The sequence below is a fragment of the Oncorhynchus masou genome, chromosome 30, assembly GCF_036934945.1.
Source record: "Oncorhynchus masou masou isolate Uvic2021 chromosome 30, UVic_Omas_1.1, whole genome shotgun sequence".
In the NCBI taxonomy this organism is placed as follows: Eukaryota; Metazoa; Chordata; class Actinopteri; order Salmoniformes; family Salmonidae; genus Oncorhynchus; species Oncorhynchus masou.
In genome coordinates, this window is record NC_088241.1 from 14,943,703 (window position 1) to 14,969,070 (window position 25,368).

General features: G+C 44.0%; 2 protein-coding genes and 1 long non-coding RNA gene across 3 annotated transcripts in view; 1 reads left to right on the forward strand and 2 right to left on the reverse strand.

Annotated features, from left to right (window-relative positions):
- The window catches only part of LOC135522126 (nectin-2-like), a 74,226-nt gene extending 72,430 nt beyond the window's left edge, over positions 1-1,796 (forward strand). Inside the window, exon 10 of the mRNA XM_064948112.1 lies at positions 414-1,796. Within this exon, the coding sequence (XP_064804184.1) occupies positions 414-638 (225 nt within the window). The 3' untranslated portion in view covers positions 639-1,796. The remainder of the gene's footprint in view (positions 1-413) is intronic.
- LOC135522127 (uncharacterized) lies at positions 1,765-3,322 on the reverse strand. Its single transcript, XR_010452649.1, has 3 exons — positions 3,162-3,322; positions 2,525-2,571; positions 1,765-2,422 (listed from the first exon to the last, which is right to left on the reverse strand). It is a non-coding gene; the product is annotated as an uncharacterized LOC135522127 (long non-coding RNA).
- A 5,831-nt stretch (positions 3,323-9,153) lies between these two features.
- The window catches only part of LOC135522128 (dynein axonemal heavy chain 5-like), a 75,283-nt gene continuing 59,068 nt past the window's right edge, over positions 9,154-25,368 (reverse strand). The window contains 24 exon segments of the mRNA XM_064948113.1: positions 9,154-9,647; positions 9,911-10,142; positions 10,314-10,466; positions 10,561-10,773; positions 11,135-11,350; positions 11,628-11,831; positions 11,967-12,172; positions 13,768-13,987; positions 14,414-14,659; positions 14,859-15,008; positions 15,251-15,372; positions 15,510-15,700; positions 15,973-16,087; positions 17,567-17,810; positions 18,464-18,646; positions 19,335-19,490; positions 19,691-20,007; positions 20,252-20,387; positions 20,470-20,607; positions 20,767-20,946; positions 21,182-21,385; positions 21,779-21,955; positions 23,973-24,087; positions 25,121-25,352. Of these exon segments, the coding sequence (XP_064804185.1) occupies positions 9,496-9,647; positions 9,911-10,142; positions 10,314-10,466; positions 10,561-10,773; positions 11,135-11,350; positions 11,628-11,831; positions 11,967-12,172; positions 13,768-13,987; positions 14,414-14,659; positions 14,859-15,008; positions 15,251-15,372; positions 15,510-15,700; positions 15,973-16,087; positions 17,567-17,810; positions 18,464-18,646; positions 19,335-19,490; positions 19,691-20,007; positions 20,252-20,387; positions 20,470-20,607; positions 20,767-20,946; positions 21,182-21,385; positions 21,779-21,955; positions 23,973-24,087; positions 25,121-25,352 (4,502 nt within the window). The 3' untranslated portion in view covers positions 9,154-9,495.

The window sequence follows — 25,368 nt, forward strand, 5'->3', positions numbered from 1 at the left end:
AACTCAATCATTTAACATCTACTTATGATCATTAATTCATCAGTTACTCAACATGATTGCCCTATTTACCAGAACACAAACATGAGAACGTGTAGGGAACTGAAGGGTATGGAGGGCTGCTATGTGGATAGAAGCTGTTACACTGAACATGCTATAGATAGAAACATGTGTTTTTAATACTGTAGCAACCATTGCCTTGGTAAGCCAGTTACAATTTTCCCCCTGTGATTTAACCCTATTGGAACAGTGGTTAGCCAGTTTGCCCATTTGGCTAGAAGACCTGGGGTCAAGACTCTCAAAGGGTGTTGCTCTGTCAGTTTGTTTGCTAATGCAAGGGTCACTAGAATACTATGAAGACTGCATTGGTTCTCCTTATTTTTACATGATTATTAAGATTTGATCTTTCCCACCAGGACCTGGATGCGTGCAGTGATGAGGAATACAATCGTGATGCGGAGGAGTTGCACTACGCTGGCGCCCCTTCTGGCTGGGATGAACCCAGGCTGAACGAAGTCCCGCACCTGTACGCCCCCAACCAGTACAAGGCCAATGATTACCATGACAACGCGGAGGAACACCCCCCTGCCGCCGGTGCTACTCGTGGAGAGAGCTTTGTGTCCCCGGCCATGTTTGTGTGAAGACATTGGGAGACATTGGAAGTGTGTGTGGGACTAAACCTGTTTGTACGTGAAGAACATCGGACACTGGATGTGTGTGTCTGTGGGATGGCTGCTGTGTGTGATGGTTGGAGTCTTTGCCGTTCAATCAGTATCTCCAAACTAGAATTTTACATCGTGAACTAAAGTGAGTGTATGTAATGGGTTCTAATAACGGGAATCATGTTTTTAAAAGGGGGATCTGCTTTACCGTTAAAATGCTGTGTAAGTAAGACACAACATAAAAGAACACTAACTTTTATCGCGGTTGGTTGAAACTCCTTTGAATGTTGTAGTTAAAGTCCCATGTGTACAGTAAGTGTGTGAGATTGTTTAATAGGCACAGATCCAGGGCCAGCTTACCCTCTTTGAATCTTAACCATTACCATTAGTGGATAACGCAACACTGACCTTGGATCAGATAAGTGTGTATTGATAGCTCCATCATACTGTGGAATGTAGATGGGCTCTGGGGTCAGGAGACTGGTACACTACTCTGAGCTAAAGGCAGTAGGATGATGTTGCCTATAGACACTGTTGTAAGGTTAGTTGTGTGTTTTACTACCTAAGGATTATGTTTAAGGTTTTACATAATGTAATCTGATCCTAGATCTGTGTCTAAGATACAATTCTGGATTCCTGGATCCCAATACAAGCCATAAGAGAGGGACAGTCAATTGCCTGAACAAAAATCTAACAATGTAAGTTACTGACAATCTTGTATATATAAAAAGGAAATCTCTGTTACCTTTTAACGTTGATGTGTTTAAACATGGATGCTTTGTGCCTGTTTGCTCAGGATTTAAAAGCTCTATTCACATGCTCTACCACAGTATGTTGGTTACAGAATGTACTACGTAGGCCTACTGTTGAAATGTCCAATATTGTCAGGGTCTAGGTTTTTCTACAATTTCAGGGTCTTTCTCTATACAATCACTTAATTGTTAAATCAGATGTGCCTATTTTTGTTGCGTGTCAGATTATAAAATGTGAATCAAACAGAATTCTGAATGATTTTGTCATGCTTTGTAACAGATGAAATTGACCTGTTTTTACTGCACTATGTAATGTTCTTAATAAAGCAAAGCCTGATGCGCTGGTTACTTGATGATTTTTAATTCATTAAACATTTGAACTGTGTATCCAGTGTGGTCAGATCATTCTAAAGTTATGGTCAGTATTGCCTCATCTTGCTTAACGTTTTTTGATTCATCTGATGAGTTAATGGAAGTACATAAGAGTCCAGAAGGGGGAACTCTTGAGGCTTGAGAAAAAGGTTAGTGCTATCCGGAATCCTTGGGACATCCGGTATCCTTCACCGTTTTCTATTTCAAATTCGATGGATTAACGTCAGAGTTGGGACACCCCAATGATCCCATCTAGACATTCCCCTGATAACTCCTGTAAAGAGGCTGTCCACTCCACCCTATAGGCCTAGAAATGTATATTTTCCTCTCAACCAGCGGTATAAACATCCTCCTTTAGCCCTGTAACTAACCTGTTGTAATGATGCTCAGTGAGAACATCTGCCAGTACATTCCCACTTTATATCATGTTTTATATTTCTATCATGTTACTTTGACACATAACTAGTCAATACAGAGGATGTACAGAACACAGAGAAAGAGGTCTGTTACAGCTTTACACTTCAATAACAGTTGAACTGCCAAACAATCCGGTAAGGATTCAGTCTGTGCCTGTCTCGGCAGGATCGCCCTGCAGTTTGGAGCCAATGATCAAACCAAGGTTTGGGTCGGTGAAGTCATCTGAAAGAGAGAAAATATGTTAATTATTGGTAGTTCTAAGTAGAGGACTGTCCCTGTCTGTATATTGGTGTATGTGTCAGTTTATGTTGTGATTGAACCCACCTGCTGCATACTCTCGAATGTCTGTGGGTCTTTTGAGAAATACATCTCTGTAAAAAAAACAAGAAGCAGGTACCCAAGCAATCGGGCAGTTAGACTTCATTACTGTCGCTAAATATGAAATAGAATTATATTCGTTATTGATGTCTGGAGCTTGAGAGCCCTAATGGAGATGGAGAATAATATGTCTGAAAATGTACCGTCAGTCAGTGCCAGCCAATTAACAAACCTTAAAAAGTCGCTTATTAAGGCCTCCGTCTCTGGATGCGCTCTCTAATATACATTGTTGGCTTTGCATGTCCCAGGATAAATATAATGGTGAATTCCCTTAACTTTACTGTCCATTCTACTCTTTCCCATGCCTCATGATATTGGGAAAAGCCAGATGGTCAATAGCAGATTTAAGTTACCCCACGTGATGTTTGTCATTGCTGAGCCTATCTTTACCCAATGAATTTCTGCTAGCTAACTATTAGCTGGATGAATGCAAAAATAATGCAGTTAGTGATAGAACAAGAAATCCTATTGTATTTTAATTCCTAATTATATCGGTAGAACTAGCTAACTAAATGTTGTTGGAGAAGCCAAGGAGCACTCATGAAGCTACCTACAGTAGTAAAATGTTAGCTAGCTAACTGACCTTAAATTGTCGGAGTTGCTGCTGTTGCTCGATGCTTAATGCACAAAAGTCCAGTTTCTCCAAACCACGTTTGTCAGCCATTTGATCTCATCAGCTAGCCAACATCCCTTTGATAGCCTGCTTGCTAGCTACCGTTAATATCTTTGCTAAAACATCGCCTGTTGTTGATAAGCTCCGCCGTTACTATGGCAACATATTGAGTAGAACAGAAGCAACACTTTTCCCAGAATTTATCTTTGCTTTCCCCCATGACATCTTTGTAGGTCTCTATGGTTCTGGGTGGCAGCCAATGTGACAATGTTTTTCAGAGCCTTTATTGAGGGATCCAGCCACAGGACATGAGGGTTCTGCCATATTGCCCAAACAGCTCATCATTATGTTGTGACCTAAGCAAGTACCTCTGTAGTAGATGTCTCTACTATAGGTCCATGCAGGGAGACCAGAACACTCATGGATGGATACTATGTGTGTGAGATTCGCGTTTGCTCCTATTCACTATTGTAGACTATAGCAAGCACACACATTTTCTTTAGAAAATGTTCCTTTTCTACTTAAGGTACGACTCAAGTGGAATACCTAAGGTTCACAGATTTGTGTAGCAAGCAACCATTAATATGATTTAATATGCTTAACTTTATTACAATCATTTGGTTACAGATTAAAATCTTAGAATTGTATTGAGGGGTTTGGAGGTGTGTACACGTGAGGGACTTGGTATAGAGAAGCCTGGGGACACGCTCTCTCAAAGGAAGGGGTTAATGACCTTAACCCAACAATAGTGACCTTGTCAAGAGGTTTGGACCACTTGTTGTAACAGTTAAGGTGTCAAAAACCCCATCACATTCATTAGGCCAATTACTGTCTGGAACATTTTCAAGTGTCCCCCTGACTATTCTTCCATCAAGTTCATTAGGCAAAATACTGTTAGGCGTACTGTTCATGTAAAAACTTTACTTATCCAGTTGCGGCCCACTTCTTGGAGGCAGGCCACTCGATTTCGTCTCTGCGTTCGTCTCTCCCCTCTCTGCTAGGAGAGGGGGTGACCTTGATAATTTATTGTTAAAATGAGAGGCTGCCTGGATCTTTAATTTAAAGACCCGTGCGCCCTTTGGTCTCAACGTAGACTTTGATCTGAAGCCATTCTTGTGATTATTGTGACTTTGCCATTGTAATTGTTTGTAAACTTGTGTAGTCAAATTAATCTATGATTGTATGTTATCCATTTGTTTGTATGCTGTTCTTTGTATGACATTTTAATATTTGATTATTAACCAATGATATTAGGCCACTCTTGGTCCATGATTACAGACACCTGTGTCTTTTGACACTATATAAACAAGTCATTCCGCAGTGTTTGTGATTATACCCTGATGAAGACAGCTTGGCTGTCGAAACATTGGTAATGAAATTATTGCATCTGAGCTCCGAGAGTGTGCGGCTCTCTTTTATTTTAAAGGCATACTGTTCATGACATGGTTTCAAAGCAATTTTCTGATAGCCCCAGGGGCCCATTATCAGTGGTGTAAAGTATTAAAGTAAAAAATACTTTAAAGTAAACTTAAGTTACTTTACTATATATATTTTTAACTAATTTTGCTTCACTAGATTCCTTACTTTTTATTCCATAAATTTTCCTTGACGCCCAAAAGTACTCATTACATTTTGAATGCTTAGCAGGATGGGAAAATAGTCAAATTCACGCACTTATCAACCGAACATCCCTGGTCATCCCTACTGCCTCTGATCTGGTGGACTCACTAAACACACATGCTTTGGTTGTAAAGGATGTCTGAGTGTTGGAGTGTGCCACTGGCTTTCCAGAAAGAAGAACATCCCTGGTCATCCCTACTGCCTCTGATCTGGTGGACTCACTAAACACACATGCTTTGGTTGTAAAGGATGTCTGAGTGTTGGAGTGTGCCACTGGCTTTCCAGAAATAAAAGAAAAAGAAAATGGTGCCGTCTGGTTTGCTTAATATAAGGAATTTGAAATGATTTATACTTTTATTTTTGATACTTAAGTATATTTAAACCAAATACTTTAATAATTTTACTCAAGTTGAATTTTACTGTGTGACCTTTACTTGAGTCATTTTCTATCAAGTTATCTTTACTTTGACTCAGGTATGACTTTTTCCACCACTGCCCATTATACTGTATAGCGCTATCACTTTTCTCTATTCCACTGCAGTTGTAAATTACCTGCACTAAAAATATGCCACAAAAATGTTTACCTCCAGCCTACTCTTAGTAGGCGACCTTTGGTAAGTGTTTAGACTGGTTATAAGTATCCTTCAACCACACAGCTGCATACATCGTGTATAAAAGACATAAAATGTAGAGGAGACACCTGATGAGTGTGGAGTGTAGATAGAAGAGACAACGCTCTGAGCTATCCCTCCTAGATCCAGGGACTTGCTTCTGCTACTAGTACTACTGTATCTGATCAGCACCATGGCTTCAACAAAGTTAAAGTTTTTATATATTTATTAATTTCACCTTTCTTTAACCAGGTAGGCCAGTTGAGAACAAGTTCTAATTTACAACTGCGACCTGGCCAAGATAAAGCAAAGCAGTGCGACAAAAACAACACAAGAGTTACACATGGGAGAAACAATCATACAGTCAATAACACAATAGACAAATCTGTATACAGTATGTGTAAATGAAATAAGGAGGTAAGGCAATAAATAGGCCAATAGTGGCGAAGTAATTAAAATGTAGCAATTTACACTGGAGTGATATATGTGCAGATGAGGATGTGCAAGGAGAAATACTGGTGTGAATAAGAGCAGAAAAACAAATATGGGGATGAGGTAGGTAGTTGGTTGGTTGGATGGGCTATTTACAGATGGGCTGTGTACAGCTACAACGATCGGTAAACAGCTCTGACAGCATACACTTAAAGTTAGTGAGGGAGATATAAGTCTCCAACTTCAGTGATTTTTGCAATTCGTTCCAGTCATTGGCAGCAGAGAACTGGAAGGAAAGGCGGCCAAAGCAGGTGCTGGCTTTGGGGATGACCAGTGCAATATACCTGCTGGAGCGTGTGCTAAGGGTGGGTGTTGCTATGGTGACCAGTGAGCTGAGATAAGGCGGAACTTTACTTAGCAAAGACTTATAGATGACCTGGAGCCAGTGGGTTTGGTGACGAATATGTAGCGAGGACCAGCCAACAAGAGCATACAGGTTGCAGTGGTGGGTAGTAAGTATATGGGGCTTTGATGGTAACAAAACAGCCTGAATGCTCCCTCTTAAACCTCACCTTCTGAACAGGACAACATTTCAAGAGGAGCAAGACATGATGGATCTGTTTGCCTGTTTTTTTCCAGCACATCGCTTCAGGGAAAATATGTTTTTCAGATTTTTTGTCGTTATTTTTCTCTTCTCTGGTGATGAACCTACTCATTGGATTGGTGTCACCGTTCCACACTTTGTTACATTTTCAGCTGATATGTGGTCTTTTGCATAGCTTCATTGCAGCATTAATTGTTTTGAACTCTCTTCTGCTTCAACATACTGTGACTATCAGGGTGGTGAATGGAACATTTGAGTATTATGTGTACCATCCTTTGAAGCGTTCAGATGACTCTGGCCCTCATGGAAATAGAAAGATGTGTGTTTATTTGCTACAGCATCCACTACCTGAGCATAATGACATCCAAGCATGTGTGGCTTGCCTTGGGGCTAGTCTGGGTACTCAGTGCCACTGTCGGTAATAATCACTGGTCCAGCTCAACATGGGACACACATGGTGCATTTAATAGAGCCACTGCAGGGCTGCTATGTAAGCCTAGAATTGTGAGAGCATCTGTAAGCTTTAGTCTTGTGCAAGAGGCACTGTTCCATTGCCCTCCCATCATCACCGCAACTCTTTCAATCTGAATTTACTTGCCTCTGTTTAGTGCGTAGTACAATGAGGCACGCAGGGCTGTTGTGGCCCTCCAACAAGACAACCACCGTGCTCGTAGAACTGTAACCTTCGACCTCTGTATGTTTCTACTGCAGCTGGTGCCAATAATTGACGGTCTTGCTGGTCTGCAACTACACGGGCAAACTCTACCCCTTCACTTGTCTCAACACATTGTTTGTGTTACTCATGGTGCACCAACCCTGTCGTCTATACCATCCGTAACCAAGAGGTGAGGCGTGCACTGATACATCTGTGCCAAAGAAGGCAGGTGGAAAGAGCATTCAGGAAGAGGAGGATGAGGGGGGAGGACAGTATTCAGGAGGAAGAGTCCAACAAGGGAGAGAAGAGGACCACAGAGGGATGGGGTGGGGCAGGAGGGGAGCAAGAGACTGCAACCAGACCCCTCTGTCCTTCCTCCTCCTTTCTCTCTGGTTGATGTGTGACTCACTGATCTGACTGCAGGACAGTTGGGAAGACAGCTAAACTAATTGGATATTTTATGTGTTCACATGTGCTAGTTTTCACTGGATGTGTTTTGGGACCCATTTAAAGGATCATGTCGGTATTTTACAACGTTAGATGGTTCATTACCCTGTAATTAGTCTATGAGCCAGGAAAAACTGTAATCCATGTCTTGTATTTCATTAAACAGCCACTACACACATTTCAGCTAACTTTAACCACCGCTAGATAAAAACCAATAGGATTGATGGAGCAACTGTGTTTATCCTAACTCATAGACTACTTTCAGTGTAAGAAACCATCTTACATGAGGTTAATAATGAATTCATCCTCTTAAACTATTTTTCAACATCTTACTATGTGCGCTTGTAATAAGTTAACATGTTTGAGGTGTGTTTTCAGTTTTCACATCAGTGCTATTGGTCACTGGATATGTTTTAGGATGTACATGTGAGTTGGAAGAAGTTTTTGTGTTGCTTTCAGGGTTGGGGTCAATTACATTTGAATTCCAGTCAATTCAGAATGTAAACCAAACTCCAATTCAAAATGTTCCTAATTGAAAAGCATTGAAAATAATTGGAATTTCAGCATCCATCCTGAATTGACTGGAATTGAAATGGGATTGATCCCAACCCTGGGTACCTTCCTCTTTTGTTCTCTAGTGCTCCTCTATTGTTCCTCAAGCAAGGGGGGAGGCCGATGACAACACAGATTCTCATACATTTTCATTGAACCTTTATTTAACTAGGCAACTCAGTTAAGAAGTAATTCTTATTTACTATGACGGCCTACCCCGGCCAAACCCTAACCCGGACGACGCTGGGACAATTGTGCGCCGCTCTATGGGACTCCTAATCACGGCCGGTTATGATACAGCCTGGGATAGTATTTTTTATGTAACATATTTAGGAAGATAAGACAGTGGGATAATCTACATGTTGATATGTAGATGTGCTGGTGCTCTCTTGCTTTTATCATTCTGATTTATCTTTTTTTATACTGCTTTTGTTGTGTTTTTATATTCATATGTTACATTTATAATTTATTTTCTGCCTCAGAATTCTAAATCTATAATGACTGAAATATGAACATTTTCTTAACAGGTACAGTACAAAGATGCAGCAATACAACTTCTACCAATGTATATTAGTCTAGTAACAACCATATTATGGTGAGTACAAAAATAAGGACATTTAGAATTATTCCTTCAAGTAAAATAAATAAGTAAACGTACACCCAAAATAGTTCAGACGTTCAATAATTGAGGGTATAGACTTTATTTTTCTACTATTCCTGCAACCCAGTGATAGGTGCAACTTTGTTATTACAGAAGTGTAACGGCGTTCTTCGTTTGTCGAAAGAAAGTCGGACCGAAATGCAGCGTGTTGGTTACTCATGTTTTTAATGGAACAAATGACGATACACGAAATAACAAAAACAACAAACGGAACGTGAAAAAACCTATACAGCCTGTCTGGTGAACACTAACACAGAGACAGGAACAATCACCCACAAAATACAAAGTGAAACCCAGGCTACCTAAATACGGTTCCCAATCAGAGACAACGAGAATCACCTGACTCTGATTGAGAACCGCCTCAGGCAGCCAAACCTATGCAACACACACCCCTAATCAGCCACAATCCCAATAACTAAAAAACCCCACTAAGAAATACAACAAACATAAACCCATGTCACACCCTGGCCTGACCAACTAATTAACTAAAACACAAAATACTAAGACCAAGGCGTGACAGGAAGCTTACCACCATAATCTAAATGAAGCCACTTCCCTCATTTAATCCTTAAAGGTTCCATTTCTCCAGCCACATCCCTCAGCTGTTTAACAAAACAATGATGGGGTGGCAACTTTGTTGTTGTTTGAACTGCAGATTGCCCCTTTAACCACTGAAACACTCCACTTCAAGATTTATGCTTATTATACAATATAGAAGTAGGTTATTTGACTTCACACAGCAGTGCCACACCACGTAGTATCCAGTACTCAGGCGGTGGAGCAGTCCTCAGTTCCACAGCTGCAATGTAATTCAGGTCCATCCTTACAGGCTTCTTATATATGGGACAGGAGTATAATCGGGCATCCTTGACACCTGAAAAAACCACAGCAACGATAAACATCCATTACTTCTACACGATGATCACATGAGTTTCTTATTCACTGCATGTTGTCCATTCAGTAGGTCTGAAATACTGTAACCATTAAAGACCACATTGTTATTGACCTAAAAGTGAAATATCATTCCCACTGACATATTCAACATGTAACGTATAGATAAAAACAAGGCGCAGCCAAATGAGATACTGTTCAATGAGTCTCCAGGAAGTTACAGCAACTACTGACTTCAGCACTCACCATTGTTTTCAGCATACATCCTGACTACAGGCATCATCTCAAACAACACTTTGGGTTTAGAGTCGATGAGTTTGCTGTTCCTCCTGTCCCAGCCCGCCCCCTCCAGATAGAGGCCGTACACATACACCCCCTCAGAGGGCGGCTGGGTGATGTCATCCTTCATCCACTTGGTCACCTCGTTGCACAGCACCATACGATCTAGGGCCCAGCCCTTGTTTGCACGAGTGATCTCCTACACACACAAGAACAGAGTAATATAGACTGGCTTTGTCTTTGTAGCTTCATGATCAACTATGACTGTGTAGTGTCTGTAAACCTCTAAATATAACCTCAGTGGCCTAGCCAAGTCAGTAAGTATGTTCAATTGTGATTGCATTAGAATGTGTGAATGTGCTGTCTGTACCTGTCTCATGGCGGTCAGGAAGCCCTGTGGGTTAAAGAACCCTGTCATCCAGAAACAGTTGGGCCGTCCTTCAAAGATCCACGCCTGGAACTGACGGTTCCTATCTAGCAACTCAGTAAACCAGAACCCTAGAGTGCTGGAGGCCCATGATGCCTAGAACAAAGGAATACAGAAGTAGAAAATAGAACATGGAATACATGCGTAGAAAACTGAATAAATGTGTACTCAGAGGCAGTAATAAACGTACCTTCTTCCAACGTGAGGGGATGCGTGCGTCATACATGCAGTCCAGCGCGTCCCGTAGGTTCTCACTCATGATGATGGTGCCGTCGATGGCCAGTTTGAGGTCAGTCAGCGTGTTCCTGACCAGCACGATGACCCTCTGCATGCGGTCTATCTCCTGACGCAGGAAGATGTTCATGGGCTGGAGCAGACCCATCTTCTGTAGCCTCTCTCTCACCTGGATATATTGAAAACATGTTCTTGTGAAATTACACTTGAAATAAACGTTGATTTGATTCTTAACATACTGGAATGCAAATGCATAACACAGTTCTGAACATTAAAAAGTAAACCTGTATTGCAGTAAAAACATTACCTTCAAAGTGCACCTCACTGCACTATGGGTTATATTAATGAAATTAATTTTATTGCATGGGTTATTGTTAGATGACTTGGTGTCATCCTGCGAGAGTTTTTTAACGATCTACCTTGCTGCAGCAAGGTATTATGGGAAATAATATTTTTAATGGCCAGCACTGTATTAATCATGGGTGATTATTTCCAGTAGGGTTAGCTAACTCCAGACCAGTGCTACTCACTTCAAACGGTACGTAGTCTGGAGGTAGTTTCTCCAGCATGTCGTCAGCCAGCCTGGCCACAATGGCCTCCCTGGTCTCCCCTCCACCACTGGAGCTGTCCTTAGGCTGAATGGAGAGGATGGTGTCCAGGACGTCTTTGGCCAGCTTGCTCTGATATGTTATGTCAGCATTGGGGTGCAGGCCAAACACCTCTGGTGTGTCGTGAGCCGGTAGGCCCTGCAGGGGAAAATACATAGGATTAGATTCTGCATGTCTGTGCATTACCAAACTACAGTAAACCATGGAATGCATTGTAGATATTTCATAAGGTGTTATAAGTGCTTATAATGCATTATGAACAAGGTATTAATGGGAAGTTTTACCAAATGTCTCAATGCCGCACATAATGTATACAGCACACATCTTCATGCAGTGCTGACTACATTAATTCAATATAATGTTACACAGCACTGTAAACTGCAGGAGAGCCTTTGAGTGTGAAAAATGGACTGACCTGAATGTATGTCAGATATTGGTCCACGTTGGAACACTTGGGAATGCTGTAGCCTTTGTAGAAATAGAAGTCAGGTCCAAACATGTTTTCACGGAACCAGACCTTGGCGAAGGTGTTGAGCAGACGCTTGTCATAGTCGTCTGTCACCCTACCGCCATACTGGATCTCCCCGATCATGTAGCGCACTGTATTCCAGGATACACCCTGGGGAGACGTCAGACTCCCATCAACACAGGAACAGACACATCTTACATAGGAAGACAGGTAGCAGTGCTAACAGTAGAAGTAAAGATAGAGCTTTACTTAGTTACAGCGGGAGCTTCTCGTCTCTGCACCTACCTTCTTGATGTCCATGTCGTCCAGGTGGTTCTGAACAAACTGCACGGTGGCGTTGAAGTCAGCCTGGTTGAACTCGTAGGGGATGTTCCAGCCCAGGGGGCCGTATTTACGCCTCTCCTGTACCGTAGAGTGGAGGAACACCACCCCATACAGCATGGGCCTCCACTGGACCATGTTACTGACATCCAGCAGGTCCTGGTTAATGCCTGGGGCAACAAACAAGAAGCTAAGGTTAGGATTAAGGCTATGGTTGAACTGGGATGTGGACGTGAATCTAGGGTTAGGGTTGAACTGGGATGTGGACGTGAATCTAGGGTTAGGGTTGAACTGGGATGTGGACGTGAATCTAGGGTTAGGGTTGAACTGGGATGTGGACGTGAATCTAGGGTTATCTAGGGTTAGGGTTGAACTGGGTTAGGGTTGAACTGGGATGTGGACGTGAATCTAGGGTTACTGGGATTGAACTGGGAGGGTTGAACTGGACGAATCTAGGGTTGAATCTAGGGTTAGGGCTGAACTGGGATGTGGACGTGAATCTAGGGTTAGGGTTGAACTGGGATGTGGACGTGAATCTAGGGTTAGGGTTGAACTGGGATGTGGACGTGAATCTAGGGTTAGGGTTGAACTGGGATGTGGATGTGAATCTAGGGTTAGGGTTGAACTGGGATGTGGACGTGAATCTAGGGTTAGGGTTGAACTGGGATGTGGATGTGAATCTAGGGTTAGGGTTGAACTGGGATGTGGATGTGAATCTAGGGTTAGGGTTGAACTGGGATGTGGATGTGAATCTAGGGTTAGGGTTGAACTGGGATGTGGACGTGAATCTAGGGTTAGGGCTGAACTGGGATGTGGACGTGAATCTAGGGTTAGGGTTGAACTGGGATGTGGACGTGAATCTAGGGTTAGGGTTGAACTGGGATGTGGACGTGAATCTAGGGTTAGGGTTGAACTGGGATGTGGACGTGAATCTAGGGTTAGGGCTGAACTGGGATGTGGAAGTGAATCTAGGGTTAGGGTTGAACTGGGATGTGGACATGTGCTGGGATTTGGGTTGTGGTTGAGGCTAGGGTTGAACCAGGATATGGACATGAAGCTAGGTCAAGTGTTAAGGCTAGGGTTGAACCAGGATATGGACATGAAGCTAGGTTAAGTGTTAAGGCTAGGGTTGAACCAGGATATGGACATGAAGCTAGGTTAAGTCATAAGGGTAGGGTTGAACCAGGATATGGACATGAAGCTAGGTTAAGTGTTAAGGCTAGGGTTGAACCAGGATATGGACATGAAGCTAGGTTAAGTGTTAAGGGTAGGGTTGTGGTTAAGGCCAGGGTTGAACCAGGATATGGACATGAAGCTAGGTTAAGTGTTAAGGGTAGGGTTGAACCAAGATATGGACATGAAGCTAGGTTAAGTGTTAAGGGTAGGGTTGAACCAGGATATGGACATGAAGCTAGGTTAAGTGTTAAGGGTAGGGTTGAACCAGGATATGGACATGAAGCTAGGTTAAGTGTTAAGGGTAGGGTTGAACCAGGATATGGACATGAAGCTAGGTTAAGTGTTAAGGGTAGGGTTGAACCAGGATATGGACATGAAGCTAGGTTAAGTGTTAAGGGTAGGGTTGAACCAGGATGGACATGGACATGAAGGGTAGGGTTGAACCAGGATATGGACATGAAGCTAGGTTAAGTGTTAAGGGTCGGGTTGTGGTTTAGGGTTAACTGGAAGAAACGGCGGTGAATGTGTGTGTTTGTGTAGGTGCCTACACATGCATGCATATGTATGTGTGAACCGTGGTGTGACCCACCTCCATAAGTCCTCTTCAGCCCTGCCTTCAGTCCCTGTGGAGGCTCATTAGTGAACTTGTTGGACATCTGCAGCAGTGTGATGGGGAAGTGTTTGTGGACCTCTGTAGTAATCCACAGGCGGAAGGTCTCATGGACGGCGTCTGTCTCTGTCACAGTATCCATCAGCTCATCCATGAAGTCCAGGCCCAGGTGGCAGTTCTGGAGCAGGGCCCAGCCACCCTATGTGTGCATTTGGGATAAAATACAAAATAATATAATACATAGTTAATTGTCCATATTGGGAGAGTGATTCATTACTAATTATCCTTATGTAATTAAATTAATAATGTGAGGGAGATGCATGTGGTGTTAGTCCATTTCATTTTTAATGCAGTCTAATACAGTCTAAATCAATCACATCCATTTTCATTAACACCATGGTTCAATTTCAATTCATATTCCATCCCTATCGCTATTTTAATTCCCATTTTGATTACAAATGAGATGACATGGACCACAATTCATGGCAGAACGCTGATTCCCAATAAGTTAGTTTTGCTCCCCAGACTTCCTCACAAAGCGCAATAGCCTGGGGACGAGGATAATTATAACTTGACTGTTAGGAGTCCAGTGAGTGTGTACTGTAATGCTGTGTTCAGGACTCACGTTGGCCATGGTCTGCTGGAGCAGCTTGCGTGCGTGGACCTCCTGTCCCTGGCCCATGGAGACATAGCGCGTCTCTATCTTCAGCCTCTTCCCCAGGACGATGATGGAGTCGGTGGGGTCTGAGCCCATGGACAGGAAGCAGATGAGCGGGGTCCGGGGGTCTGACTCCTCCCACGTCTTCTCTAGGTCCAGGATCCCTCCCTCTGCATACTTCTCCCCCATCGAGTCCATGATGTACTTACGGGCCTGGAGGATAACAGGTAAAGCATTAGTTAAAAAGTCACCTGCTATTAGATTAAAGAAATAAGCAGTAGAAATACTCTCTAAAACTCAGTCCAAAGCTTTGATGAAAATACCAAAAACCGTAGACTTTTCATAAAGTATTATGTCTTGGATTGATTGATTGATTAATTAATTAATCATTCAATGAGAGTTACCAGTGTACCTGTGCGATGGTCCTGTCTGGGCACCAGGAGCGTATGAGCAGCAGGCGGTGGAAACAGTCCAGGCTCTGGTCATAGGCATTAGGGATCACCTCCTCCTCAGGGGTCTCCTTATCAAACCATGCCTTCCACTGCTTCGCATTACAACAGATCTGGACACACACACAGCTCAATATAATGACTAGTTCAATGCCATATGTGACAGAGCTTAGAGTAGTAAAAGGAGCACTGTAATCAGAGGAGCACTACAATGAATAGGGGGGTTTACCAGGGTGAGGGGGCCATGAAACAGACTTATTGAGGGGGCCATGAAACAGACTTATTGAGGGAGGGTATTTTGAAAGTGGGACAACATGAAGTAGCAGTGTAAGAAAGCACCGCATGGGGAACACACCTGATTAAGGATATTCGAGAACTGCCACAGTTTACTGAGCTCCACCAGATTGAGCCAAGTTATGTCTAAGATCCACTTGGCTGGCTTATGGGGACAAGCCTTCAGATCCAGAGAGGCACCTCCTGCATAGGACAGACAGAGGATGTTCTTTCCAAGCCAATGGTCTGGGAGCAATAAACAACATTTTGCTATTCAACATTTCAGCAACTGTGGACTACAGATTGGTGGAATTAATTGGAGGACGGAGTTTGTTCCACACCTTTAATGAGGGTGAGGAACTCGGCGTGTTTCACGCGGTTACTCTGCATGTCGATCTTCAGCGTCAGCAGGAGGGTAAACAGGAATTTGTGCTCCTCATACAGACCCCTGGCTGCATACTTGTGCACCTCAAAGGTCATGTGCTCAATGATGTTCGCTATTCGCTTGCTGGTAATTTGACTTTTGGTTGATCTGTTCAGAAGGCATAGTGTGATGGTTATTATGTTAATATTAAAATATAACTGTTGCTATGGTTTCAGATATTATACTTGAAGAATCAGACGACTCCTACAACTACACAAAAGGTTATGCAAAACCACATATACTGGTAACTTATCAATTCACTAATCTTTCAATGTTTACATAAAATCACTGAACCACATCTGAGGACCAACAATTCAAATGAAATACATAAATACAAATATATGTTATTCAGTATGAGAAAAAGTGTATTACTACTGTACCTGGCCAGAGAAAGGTCAAAGATTCCCAAGAACTGTCGTAGTGACGTTTGGTACATGACATTAACCATGGACATCTCAGTAATGAGGAAGTACAGGATGCTGCCTCTGGTGGCCACTGTAACAGCAAAATAACACACAGGCTGACAGTGAGTGACAGACAACGCTCATTCTATATTATCATACATCCATTTCTGCTCAAACAAACTTGCCACTGGAAAAGTGTGAGGAACAGATTGCTCCTGAAGAACAGTCAACACAAGGTGGTTCGTGCCAGTTGCCATCCAGCAGAGCACTGTGATTGGTTGGTCAGCCAATCAATAAAGAGCCCAACATGTTTTGATCCTTACCCTAAAACAAACCGGTACAGTACAACCCACCCAACTCACCAGGTCTGTACTGAGAATAACTCTACCCTAACCACAGTACAACCAACTCAACCACAGTACAACCCACCCAACTCACCAGGTCTGTACTGAGAATAACTCTAACCACAGTACCCTAACCACAGTACAACCCACCCAACTCACCAGGTCTGTACTGAGAATAACTCTACCCTAACCACAGTACAACCCACCCAACTCACCAGGTCTGTACTGAGAATAACTCTACCCTAACCACAGTACAACCCACCCAACTCACCAGGTCTGTACTGAGAATAACTACAACCCACCCAACTCACCAGGTCCTAACCACAGTACAACCCACCCAACTCACCAGGTCTGTACTGAGAATAACTCTACCCTAACCACAGTACAACCAACTCACCAGGTCTGTACCGAGAATAACTCTACTCTAACCACAGAACAAAAAACCACCAGGTCTGTACCGAGAATAAATCTACCCTAAACGCAGTACAACCAACTCACCAGGTCTGTACCGAGAATAACTCTACCCTAACCACAGTACAACCCACCCAACTCACCAGGTCTGTACTGAGAATAACTCTACCCTAACCGCAGTACAACCCACCCAACTCACCAGGTCTGTACCGAGAATAACTCTACCCTAACCACAGTACAACCCACCCAACTCACCAGGTCTGTACTGAGAATAACTCTACCCTAACCACAGTACAACCAACTCACCAGGTCTGTACCGAGAATAACTCTACTCTAACCACAGAACAAAAAACCACCAGGTCTGTACCGAGAATAAATCTACCCTAAACGCAGTACAACCAACTCACCAGGTCTGTACCGAGAATAACTCTACCCTAACCACAGTACAACCAACTCACCAGGTCTGTACCGAGAATAACTCTACCCTAAACGCAGTACAACCAACTCACCAGGTCTGTACCGAGAATAACTCTACCCTAACCACAGTACAACCAACTCACCAGGTTTGTACCGAGAATAACTCTACCCTAACCACAGTACAACCAACTCACCAGGTTTGTACCGAGAATAACTCTACCCTAACCACAGTACAACCAACTCACCAGGTCTGTACCGAGAATAACTCTACCCTAACCGCAGTACAACCAACTCACCAGGTCTGTACCGAGAATAACTCTACCCTAACCGCAGTACAACCAACTCACCAGGTTTGTACCGAGAATAACTCTACTCTAACCGCAGTACAGCCAACTCACCAGGTCTGTACTCCTCTCTAGCGGTGTTGATCTGGATCTCGGTCTCAGCTGAGATCTGTAGTTTCTGTATGACGTCCTCGGCGGTGCGCTTGGTGTTGCCCAGGACGATGATGAGGCTCTTGTCGTCCACCAGGGAACCCTGGGTAGAGGTCAGACGATACAGCAGGTTGTCCTCCAGCTCTTTCATCTTCCTCTTGTTGGCTGTTACATCTTCCAGCAGGTCTGTGCGCTCCTTCTCCATCTCCTAGATATAACAGGGATAGATAAGAGCACTGTTCAGACTATAATGTTGTTGTTGGTGTAGCCGATGCGAAATGGCTAGCTAGTTAGCGGTGGTGCGCGCTGGTAGCGTTTCAATCGGTGACGTCACTCGCTCTGAGACCCTGAAGTAGTGGTTCCCCTTGCTCTGCAAGGGCCGTGGCTTTTGTGGAGCGATGGGTAATGATGTTTCGAGGGTGACTGTTGTCTGTGTGCAGAGCGTCCTTGGTTCGCGCCCAGGTCGGGGCGAGGGGACGGACGTAAAGTCTATACTATTACATTGGCAGTCACATCCTCCAGCAGCTCCTTCTCCAACAGGCAGAAACACCGGTCAGTCACAGCTCAGAACATGAGAATGCAGACCAACAGCAAGAGAAACAGGCACACCATTCAGACAGACACGGCTTTTGAGGGTCATGTTTCAGGTCTTTAACATTTCTCTGCATACAGACCTGGCTGGGTTCATGCTCTCTGTGTTCATTTGATTCAGTACGTTTCAAAATGGGTGGTCACAGTCATTATTCACAATTCTAATAAAGGCTCACTATTAAACAACTACAACAAAATGACCTTTTGTTGATACATTCAAATGTTTTTATCCATGATTTCATAAGCACGTGGTTGGACGTGGTTCCTGACCTGTTTCTCAGTGAGGATGACCCGTCCCAGCAGCTGGTCCTCCAGGCCCCTCATGGTGACAGTGAAGTCTATGATGGAGGTGCGGGCGCTGATCTCTGGGGTGTACGCAGGGTTGGGGAGCTTAGTGGTCACATAGAGACGGAACCCCCTCATCACATCCACCTCCTTGTCTCCCACTTTCACCTGGTGCAGGAAGACAGTTATGAAGGGAGAAGACAGTCATGAAGGGAGAAAGACAGTCATGAAGGGAGAAAGACAGTCATGAAGGGAGAAAGACAGTCATGAAGGGAGAAAGACAGTCATGAAGGGAGAAAGACAGTCATGAAGAGAGAAAGACAGTCATGAAGAGAGAAAGACAGTCATGAAGAGAGAAAAACAGTCATGAAGGGAGAAAGACAGTTATGAAGAGAGAAAGACAGTCATGAAGAGAGAAAGACAGTCATGAAGAGAGAAAGACAGTCATGAAGGGAGAAAGACAGTCATGAAGAGAGAAAGACAGTCATGAAGAGAGAAAGACAGTCATGAAGAGAGAAAGACAGTCATGAAGAGAGAAAGACAGTCATGAAGGGAGAAAGACAGTCATGAAGGGAGACAGACAGTCATGAAGGGAGAAAGACAGTCATGAAGAGAGAAAGACAGTCATGAAGAGAGAAAGACAGTTATGAAGAGAGAAAGACAGTTATAAAGAGAGAAAGACAGTCATGAAGGGAGAAAGACAGTCATGAAGGGAGAAAGACAGTCATGAAGAGAGAAAGACAGTCATGAAGGGAGAAAGACAGTCATGAATAGCCCAAGAGATAATAACCCCATAACGATAATGTATTTCATTTGATGTGATGATTGATAATGTGGTTAGGATAATAGTACATACTTTATAAGTGGAGCCCGTCTTGATGAAGTTTTTCTCCAGTATGTTGTCCAGTGCAGGGTCCAGCTCCTCCCCTACGTCCTCGATCAGTAGGGGGCGCCCCGAAGACAGGCTGTCCTCCAGGTGGTTCCTGAAGTACTTGTGGTTCAGGGAGGTGATCTGGGAACCACAGAAACGTCTCATTACTGACACAGTATTACACATAGTTTTTTACCAATAAGGAAGATCTGACATATCTAAAGGTTAGTTAGGCCTAAGGCTAGTGTAACCGCTGTTCGGAAACATACAACATCTATCGGCTGAACAATGGGAGGGCATAGTTATGGGAGAGAATAGTGTGAAAATGAATGCAGTCCAACCTGCAGCTCATTCCTGGATTCTTTCTTTTTTATCCAGATCTTGCCCTGGGTCTGAGGGTCTATGAGGAGAGGGAAGCGTGAGGCCTTGGTGATGATGATTCCGTTCTGGATGGATAGGTCATCGTTGGGCAGGCCCTGAAGGTTCCACTCGCTGACCGTGGGTGCGTCGATCAGCATCTCGGTCAGGTTGAGGTTGTTCCCGAATGGGATGTGTCTGGTCTTCATCTCCCTCTGCCAATCGGTCAGGAGAAGGTTCCGGAACTCCTGGTTGAAGGGGCCGGAGTAGGACAGAAAGGCTGTGGCCAATAAGACGTCACCTGAGCCAAGAAGTTAGCACACATAGGTTGGTTCACGCCTCCATCCTTCTATATAGCATAACTACAGATAAAATACTCATACGCATTGAAAATATGGTACAGAAGCAACCGGAGCATCTCCCCCAAAAAATAAGATGTTGGGAATTGTAGGCAATGGACAATACGAATGGTCATACGAAGCTTCTGTGAAAGTTAGTCCTGTTATTTTAAAAAAGGCGGAGAAAAAAGGGTTGAATGAACCCACCTACAAGGCGCTTGGTCTGGGCGGCAAACCCTTTGCTCTGCTCTGTCCAGCGCTCCTTCTCTCCAGCCAGACCACTGATGAGGCTAGAGGCCGTCTGCATCTTGTGTCTGCAGCGTTCAGCATCCTCCAACAGAGTCTGAGAGAGAGAGGCAGAGAGAGAGAGAGAAAATGTGTATTTATTTTTAATCTAAGGCATTGAGATAAGAGGTGTTCAGTACCTGTTTCTCCATCATGGCCTTCTCATACTCTGCTTGGACCACATCCAGCTCTGCCTGCTTGTCATCCAGCTCTGCCTGGGCCGTCTGCAGGTCTATGTTGGCTATGGCCAGCCGGTTCTGCTGCACTGCCAGGTTAGCCTAAGAGGTAAGTACAGTATCAAATATTAACTGGACACTCGGGGACAACAAAATGTACTGGAAACAAGAAATCAATTAGCAAGTTTGTGGTACACATGTCAAAGGTTATCAGAGAGGCAGGCGGGTGGTGTTACACAACACCACCTGGGTTAGGCCCACCTTTAACGGGAGCACCTCCTTGTTGATGGAGAAGAAGGAGGCCATGGCTTTGGTCCAGGAGGCCAGACCAGCCACGTTTCCACACACACGCTTGGCCGTCTCCAGGGTGTAGTCTGGCATGTCGAAGTAGGGCAGCAGTAGCTCCACCATCTCCTCATTGATACTGTCTTTGGGGAATTGCTGTTAGAGAGAGACAACAGAGCCGGAGATCTCAAAGCAAGCTGCCATTGCATCACCACTGAAGTTGATTTCCTGGTCATATGTGCCTGTTGTGCAGTGTCTATAGTGTAGTATGTTACTGTAGAAATGCACAGTGTAGTAATATTACAGTATGTAGACATTGTACCTGCACACTGTACTACTTTATTTGCTTATCTAAGTAATATTACTTAGATGCTGGCCATCTGTTTCCTACCTGCAGACTGCCCAGGAAGTTCCCAGCAGTCATTAGTTTGAGGGACTCCTGCCAGGAGGGCATGGTGCAGTTCCTCTCCGGGTCGATCTTCACCGTGTTCACCCTCCTCTGGAACAGCAGCAGAACACAGTCCATGATCCTCATGATGAGGTGGGGAGGCCGACCCAGGGTCCGCACCGTGGCAATGTCCGACGGCTTGATGGTCTGATGAATACATGAGGAAGGAATACAACTACATGAGTAACTGAGTGTTTTTTAACCCAAGATCATCATAAAACATGTTTTTACTCCAACCTCCCCTGGGCGACTATGAATGTGCTCGTATGTTGCCCACCCCTGATGTTGAAGGACAAGACTTGGGTCAAATACATTTGTCAAAACTGATTCCGTTATGTTGGGGTACAATGGAACCAATGGAATTGTCTCAAAAGTGTAAACTCCAGCTTAATCAAATGCATCCATGGCCAGAGAGGGACACACTAAACACAATTGGAAATCTGAACTTGAAGCCATGCCTGAGTCTGATGCTTCTCAGAAGAACCCCCTTGTCACCCACTCACACCCCCCAGGCTCCTCCCATCCCCTCTCCCAACAGACCTGTAGTGCACCCTCAGCCTCCTCCAGGGCTGGCTTGGCAGCCTCCAGCTTCTCCTCAGCGAAGGCCTTGTCAGCAGAGATGCTGTCCACTATGGCCTGAGCCTTGTCCTTGACCTTCTGGACCTCCACCTTGACCTTCTCTGCTGCCTGGGCCTTCACTGTCACCACCTTCAACACCTGAGACACAACAAACCATCACAAGAGAGACAGGAAGTGAGGTGCATCTTTCGCATAAAGCAAAAGTTAATATGCAATATGAAGAGTGTTGGTCCCATGTTTTATGACCTGAAATAAAATAAATATATATTTTTTAATAATTTCTCTCAAATTTTGAGCACAAATTTGTTTAAATCTATGTTAGTGAGCATTTCTCCTTTGCCAAGTTAATCCATCCACCTGACATGTGTGGCATATCAAGAAGCTGATTTATCAGAATGATCAAACAGGTGCACCTTGTGCTGGGGACAATAAAAGGCTCTACTTTCCGGCTACCCAGATAAAGCACTAAATAAACTTCAGTTAGTGCTAAATATGGCTGCTAGAATCCTGACTAGAACCAAAAAATTTGATCATATTATTCCATTGCTAGCCTCCCTACACTGGCTTCCTGTTAAGGCAAGGGCTGATTTCAAGGTTTTACTGCTAACCTACAAAGCATTGCATGGGCTTGCTTCTACCTATTTTTCCGGTTTGGTCCTGCAGTACATACCTACACGTACGCTACGGTCACAAGACGCAGGTCTTCTAATTGTCCCTATAATTTCTAAGCAAACAGCTGGAGGCAGGGCTTTCTCCTATAAAGCTCCATTTTTATGGAATGGTCTGCCTACCCATGTGAGAGACGCAGACTCTGTCTCAACCTTTAAGTCTTTATTGAAGACTCATCTCTTCAGTAGGTCCTATGATTGAGTGTAGTCTGGCCCAGGAGTGTGAAGGTGAACGGAAAGGCACTGGAGCAACGAACCACCCTTGCTGTCTCTGCCTGGCCGGTTCCCCTCTCTCCACTGGGATTCTCTGCCTCTAACTCCATTACAGGGGCTGAGTCACTGGCTTACTGGTGCTCTTCCATTCCGTCCCTAGGAGGGGTGCGTCACTTGAGTGAGTTGAGTCACTGACGTGGTCTTCCTGTCTGGGTTGGCACCCCTTAATCAGGTTGTGCCGTGGCGGAGATCTTTGTGGGCTATAATCGGCCTTGTCTCAGGATGGTAAGTTGGTGGTTGAAGATATCCCTCTAGTGGTGTGTGGGCTGTGCTTTGGCAAAGTGGGTGGGGTTATATCCTGCCTGTTTGGCCCTGTCCTCGGATGGGGCCATGGAGATACTCTCAATGATTGGCTATGAAAAGTCAACTGACATTTACTCCTGAGGTGCTGACCTGTTGCACCCTCGACAACTACTGTGATTATTATTATTTGACCATGCTGGTCATTTATGAACATTTGAACATCTTGGCCATGTTCTGTTATAATCTCCACCCTGCACAGCTAGAAAAGGACTGGCCACCCCTCATAGCCTGGTTCCTCTCTAGGTTTCTTCCTAGGTTTTGGCCTTTCTAGGGAGTTTTTCCTAGCCAACGTGCTTCTACACCTGCATTGCTTGCTGTTTGGGGTTTTAGGCTGGGTTTCTGTACAGAACTTTGAGATATCAGCTGATGTAAGAATGGCAAAATAAATACATTTAATTTGATTTTAAAGTGTGCAGTTTTGTCAACAACACAATGCCACCAATGTCTCAAGTTGAGGGAGTGTCCAACTGGCATGCTGACTGCAGGAATGTCCACCAGATCTGTTGCCAGAGAATTGAATGTTAATTACGCTACATAAGCTGCTCTTTAGAGAATTAGTCAGTACGTCCAACCAGCTTCACAATCTTAACCACACCAGCCCAGGACCTCCACATCCAGCTTCTTCACCTGTGGGATGTCTAAGGGGGTGGGATGGGGTTGTTGTCTGTAATAAAGCCCTTTTGTTGGGATGAACTGATTTGGCTGGGTCTGGCTCCCAGTGGGTGGGCCTGGCGACCAATGTCCTCCAAATTGACTAATTTCCTTATATGAACTGTAACTTAGTAAAACCTTTGAATGTTGCGTTTTGTTCAGTGTATATACACTTCAACGTTCTGGTATTGGTATTTGGTAAGTCTGTTGCTGGGAAACAAGAGATAGAGGAGTAGCATACACCAAACATACACACACACCATGTCTGCCTTCTCGTTGGCGATTTGCAGCTCCTTCTCTTTGACCTCCAGCTCGTTGCTGAGTAATGCTACAGACACAGAGGCCTCCTTCAGCTTCTGAAGACCTGTGTTCATTCTGATGGGGAAACAGAATGGGATCAGCAATCATTGTATTATACAAGTATACCAGGTAAGTTCGGTCTAATCTTTCTTGAACACATATTAATGAGTAAAATAAGGACTAAAAGGCAGAATAGTAAGAGAGTGATATAACACCATATATTGGCATATAGAATACTATATAATATTAGTATTATATTAAATCATGTGATAGACACACAGCATTACGATAGATAAATGCTGTGAAAAACATCTACAATTTCTTTAGACCATGGTGTACTGTGAAGCCGCATGTTCCACATAGGAACGAAGAGCATTAAGAGAGTAAGGAAGTACCGTAATTTCCGGACTATAAGCCGCTACTTTATTCCCACGCTTTGAACCTCGCGGTTTATACAATGACGCGGCTAATTTATGGATTTTTCCTGCTTTCACAAGATTCATGCCGCCAAAAAACTGAGCACCGTCACATAATGTGACGTAAATCGAGCGCGCTCAAACTTCCCATCATTCTGATTACGGTAGTCATTTTGTCACCCTCATCATGGCAAAGACACGGAGAAATGCATATGATGCAGCTTTCAAGTTGAAGGCGATCGATATGGCTGTTGGAAAAGGAAATAGAGCTGCTGACAGCGTGGAGCATTGTCAAAAAATCCACTATCATCAACGGGTTTCGAAAGGCTGGACTGCTGCGTGTTGAAGAGGCCAGCGATCCAACATCGGATGAAGCAATTCTGAGGCTATTCAACTCCGACACCGAAGGAGATGACTTCAGTGGTTTCAGTGCACAGGAGGAGGAAGATAGTGACCAATGACTTTCTTGGTAGGCTACATGTTTACTGCTATTTTTTGTATTTTTTGTTACAAGCCGTGTTTCGTTTAAAGGCTGTGTAAAGTTCATTTGTTTCAATGTACCGGTAGGCACCTGCGGCTTATAGACACGTGCGGCTTATTTATGTACAAAATACATATTTTAAAAAAATTCAGTGGGTGCGGTTTATATTCAGGTCCGCTTAATAGTCCAGCAATTACAGTACTGTAATTACCTGTGTGCCAGCGTCTGCACCTCGGAGTGCTTCTCCTTATAGATGGTCTTGTATCCCTGGATGAAGGAGAGGTAGGACTTGGGAGTGACGTGCGTGGCGCGACGGTACCTCTGGAAGTAATCCACACACTGCTCTGCCACGCCGTCCTGGAAGGAGCCCATACACTGCACCACCTCCTCCTTCACCACGGTCGAACAGTCGATGTCATAGGTGGACAGGAAGTGCTCTGACACTGGAGAGTAAACAGA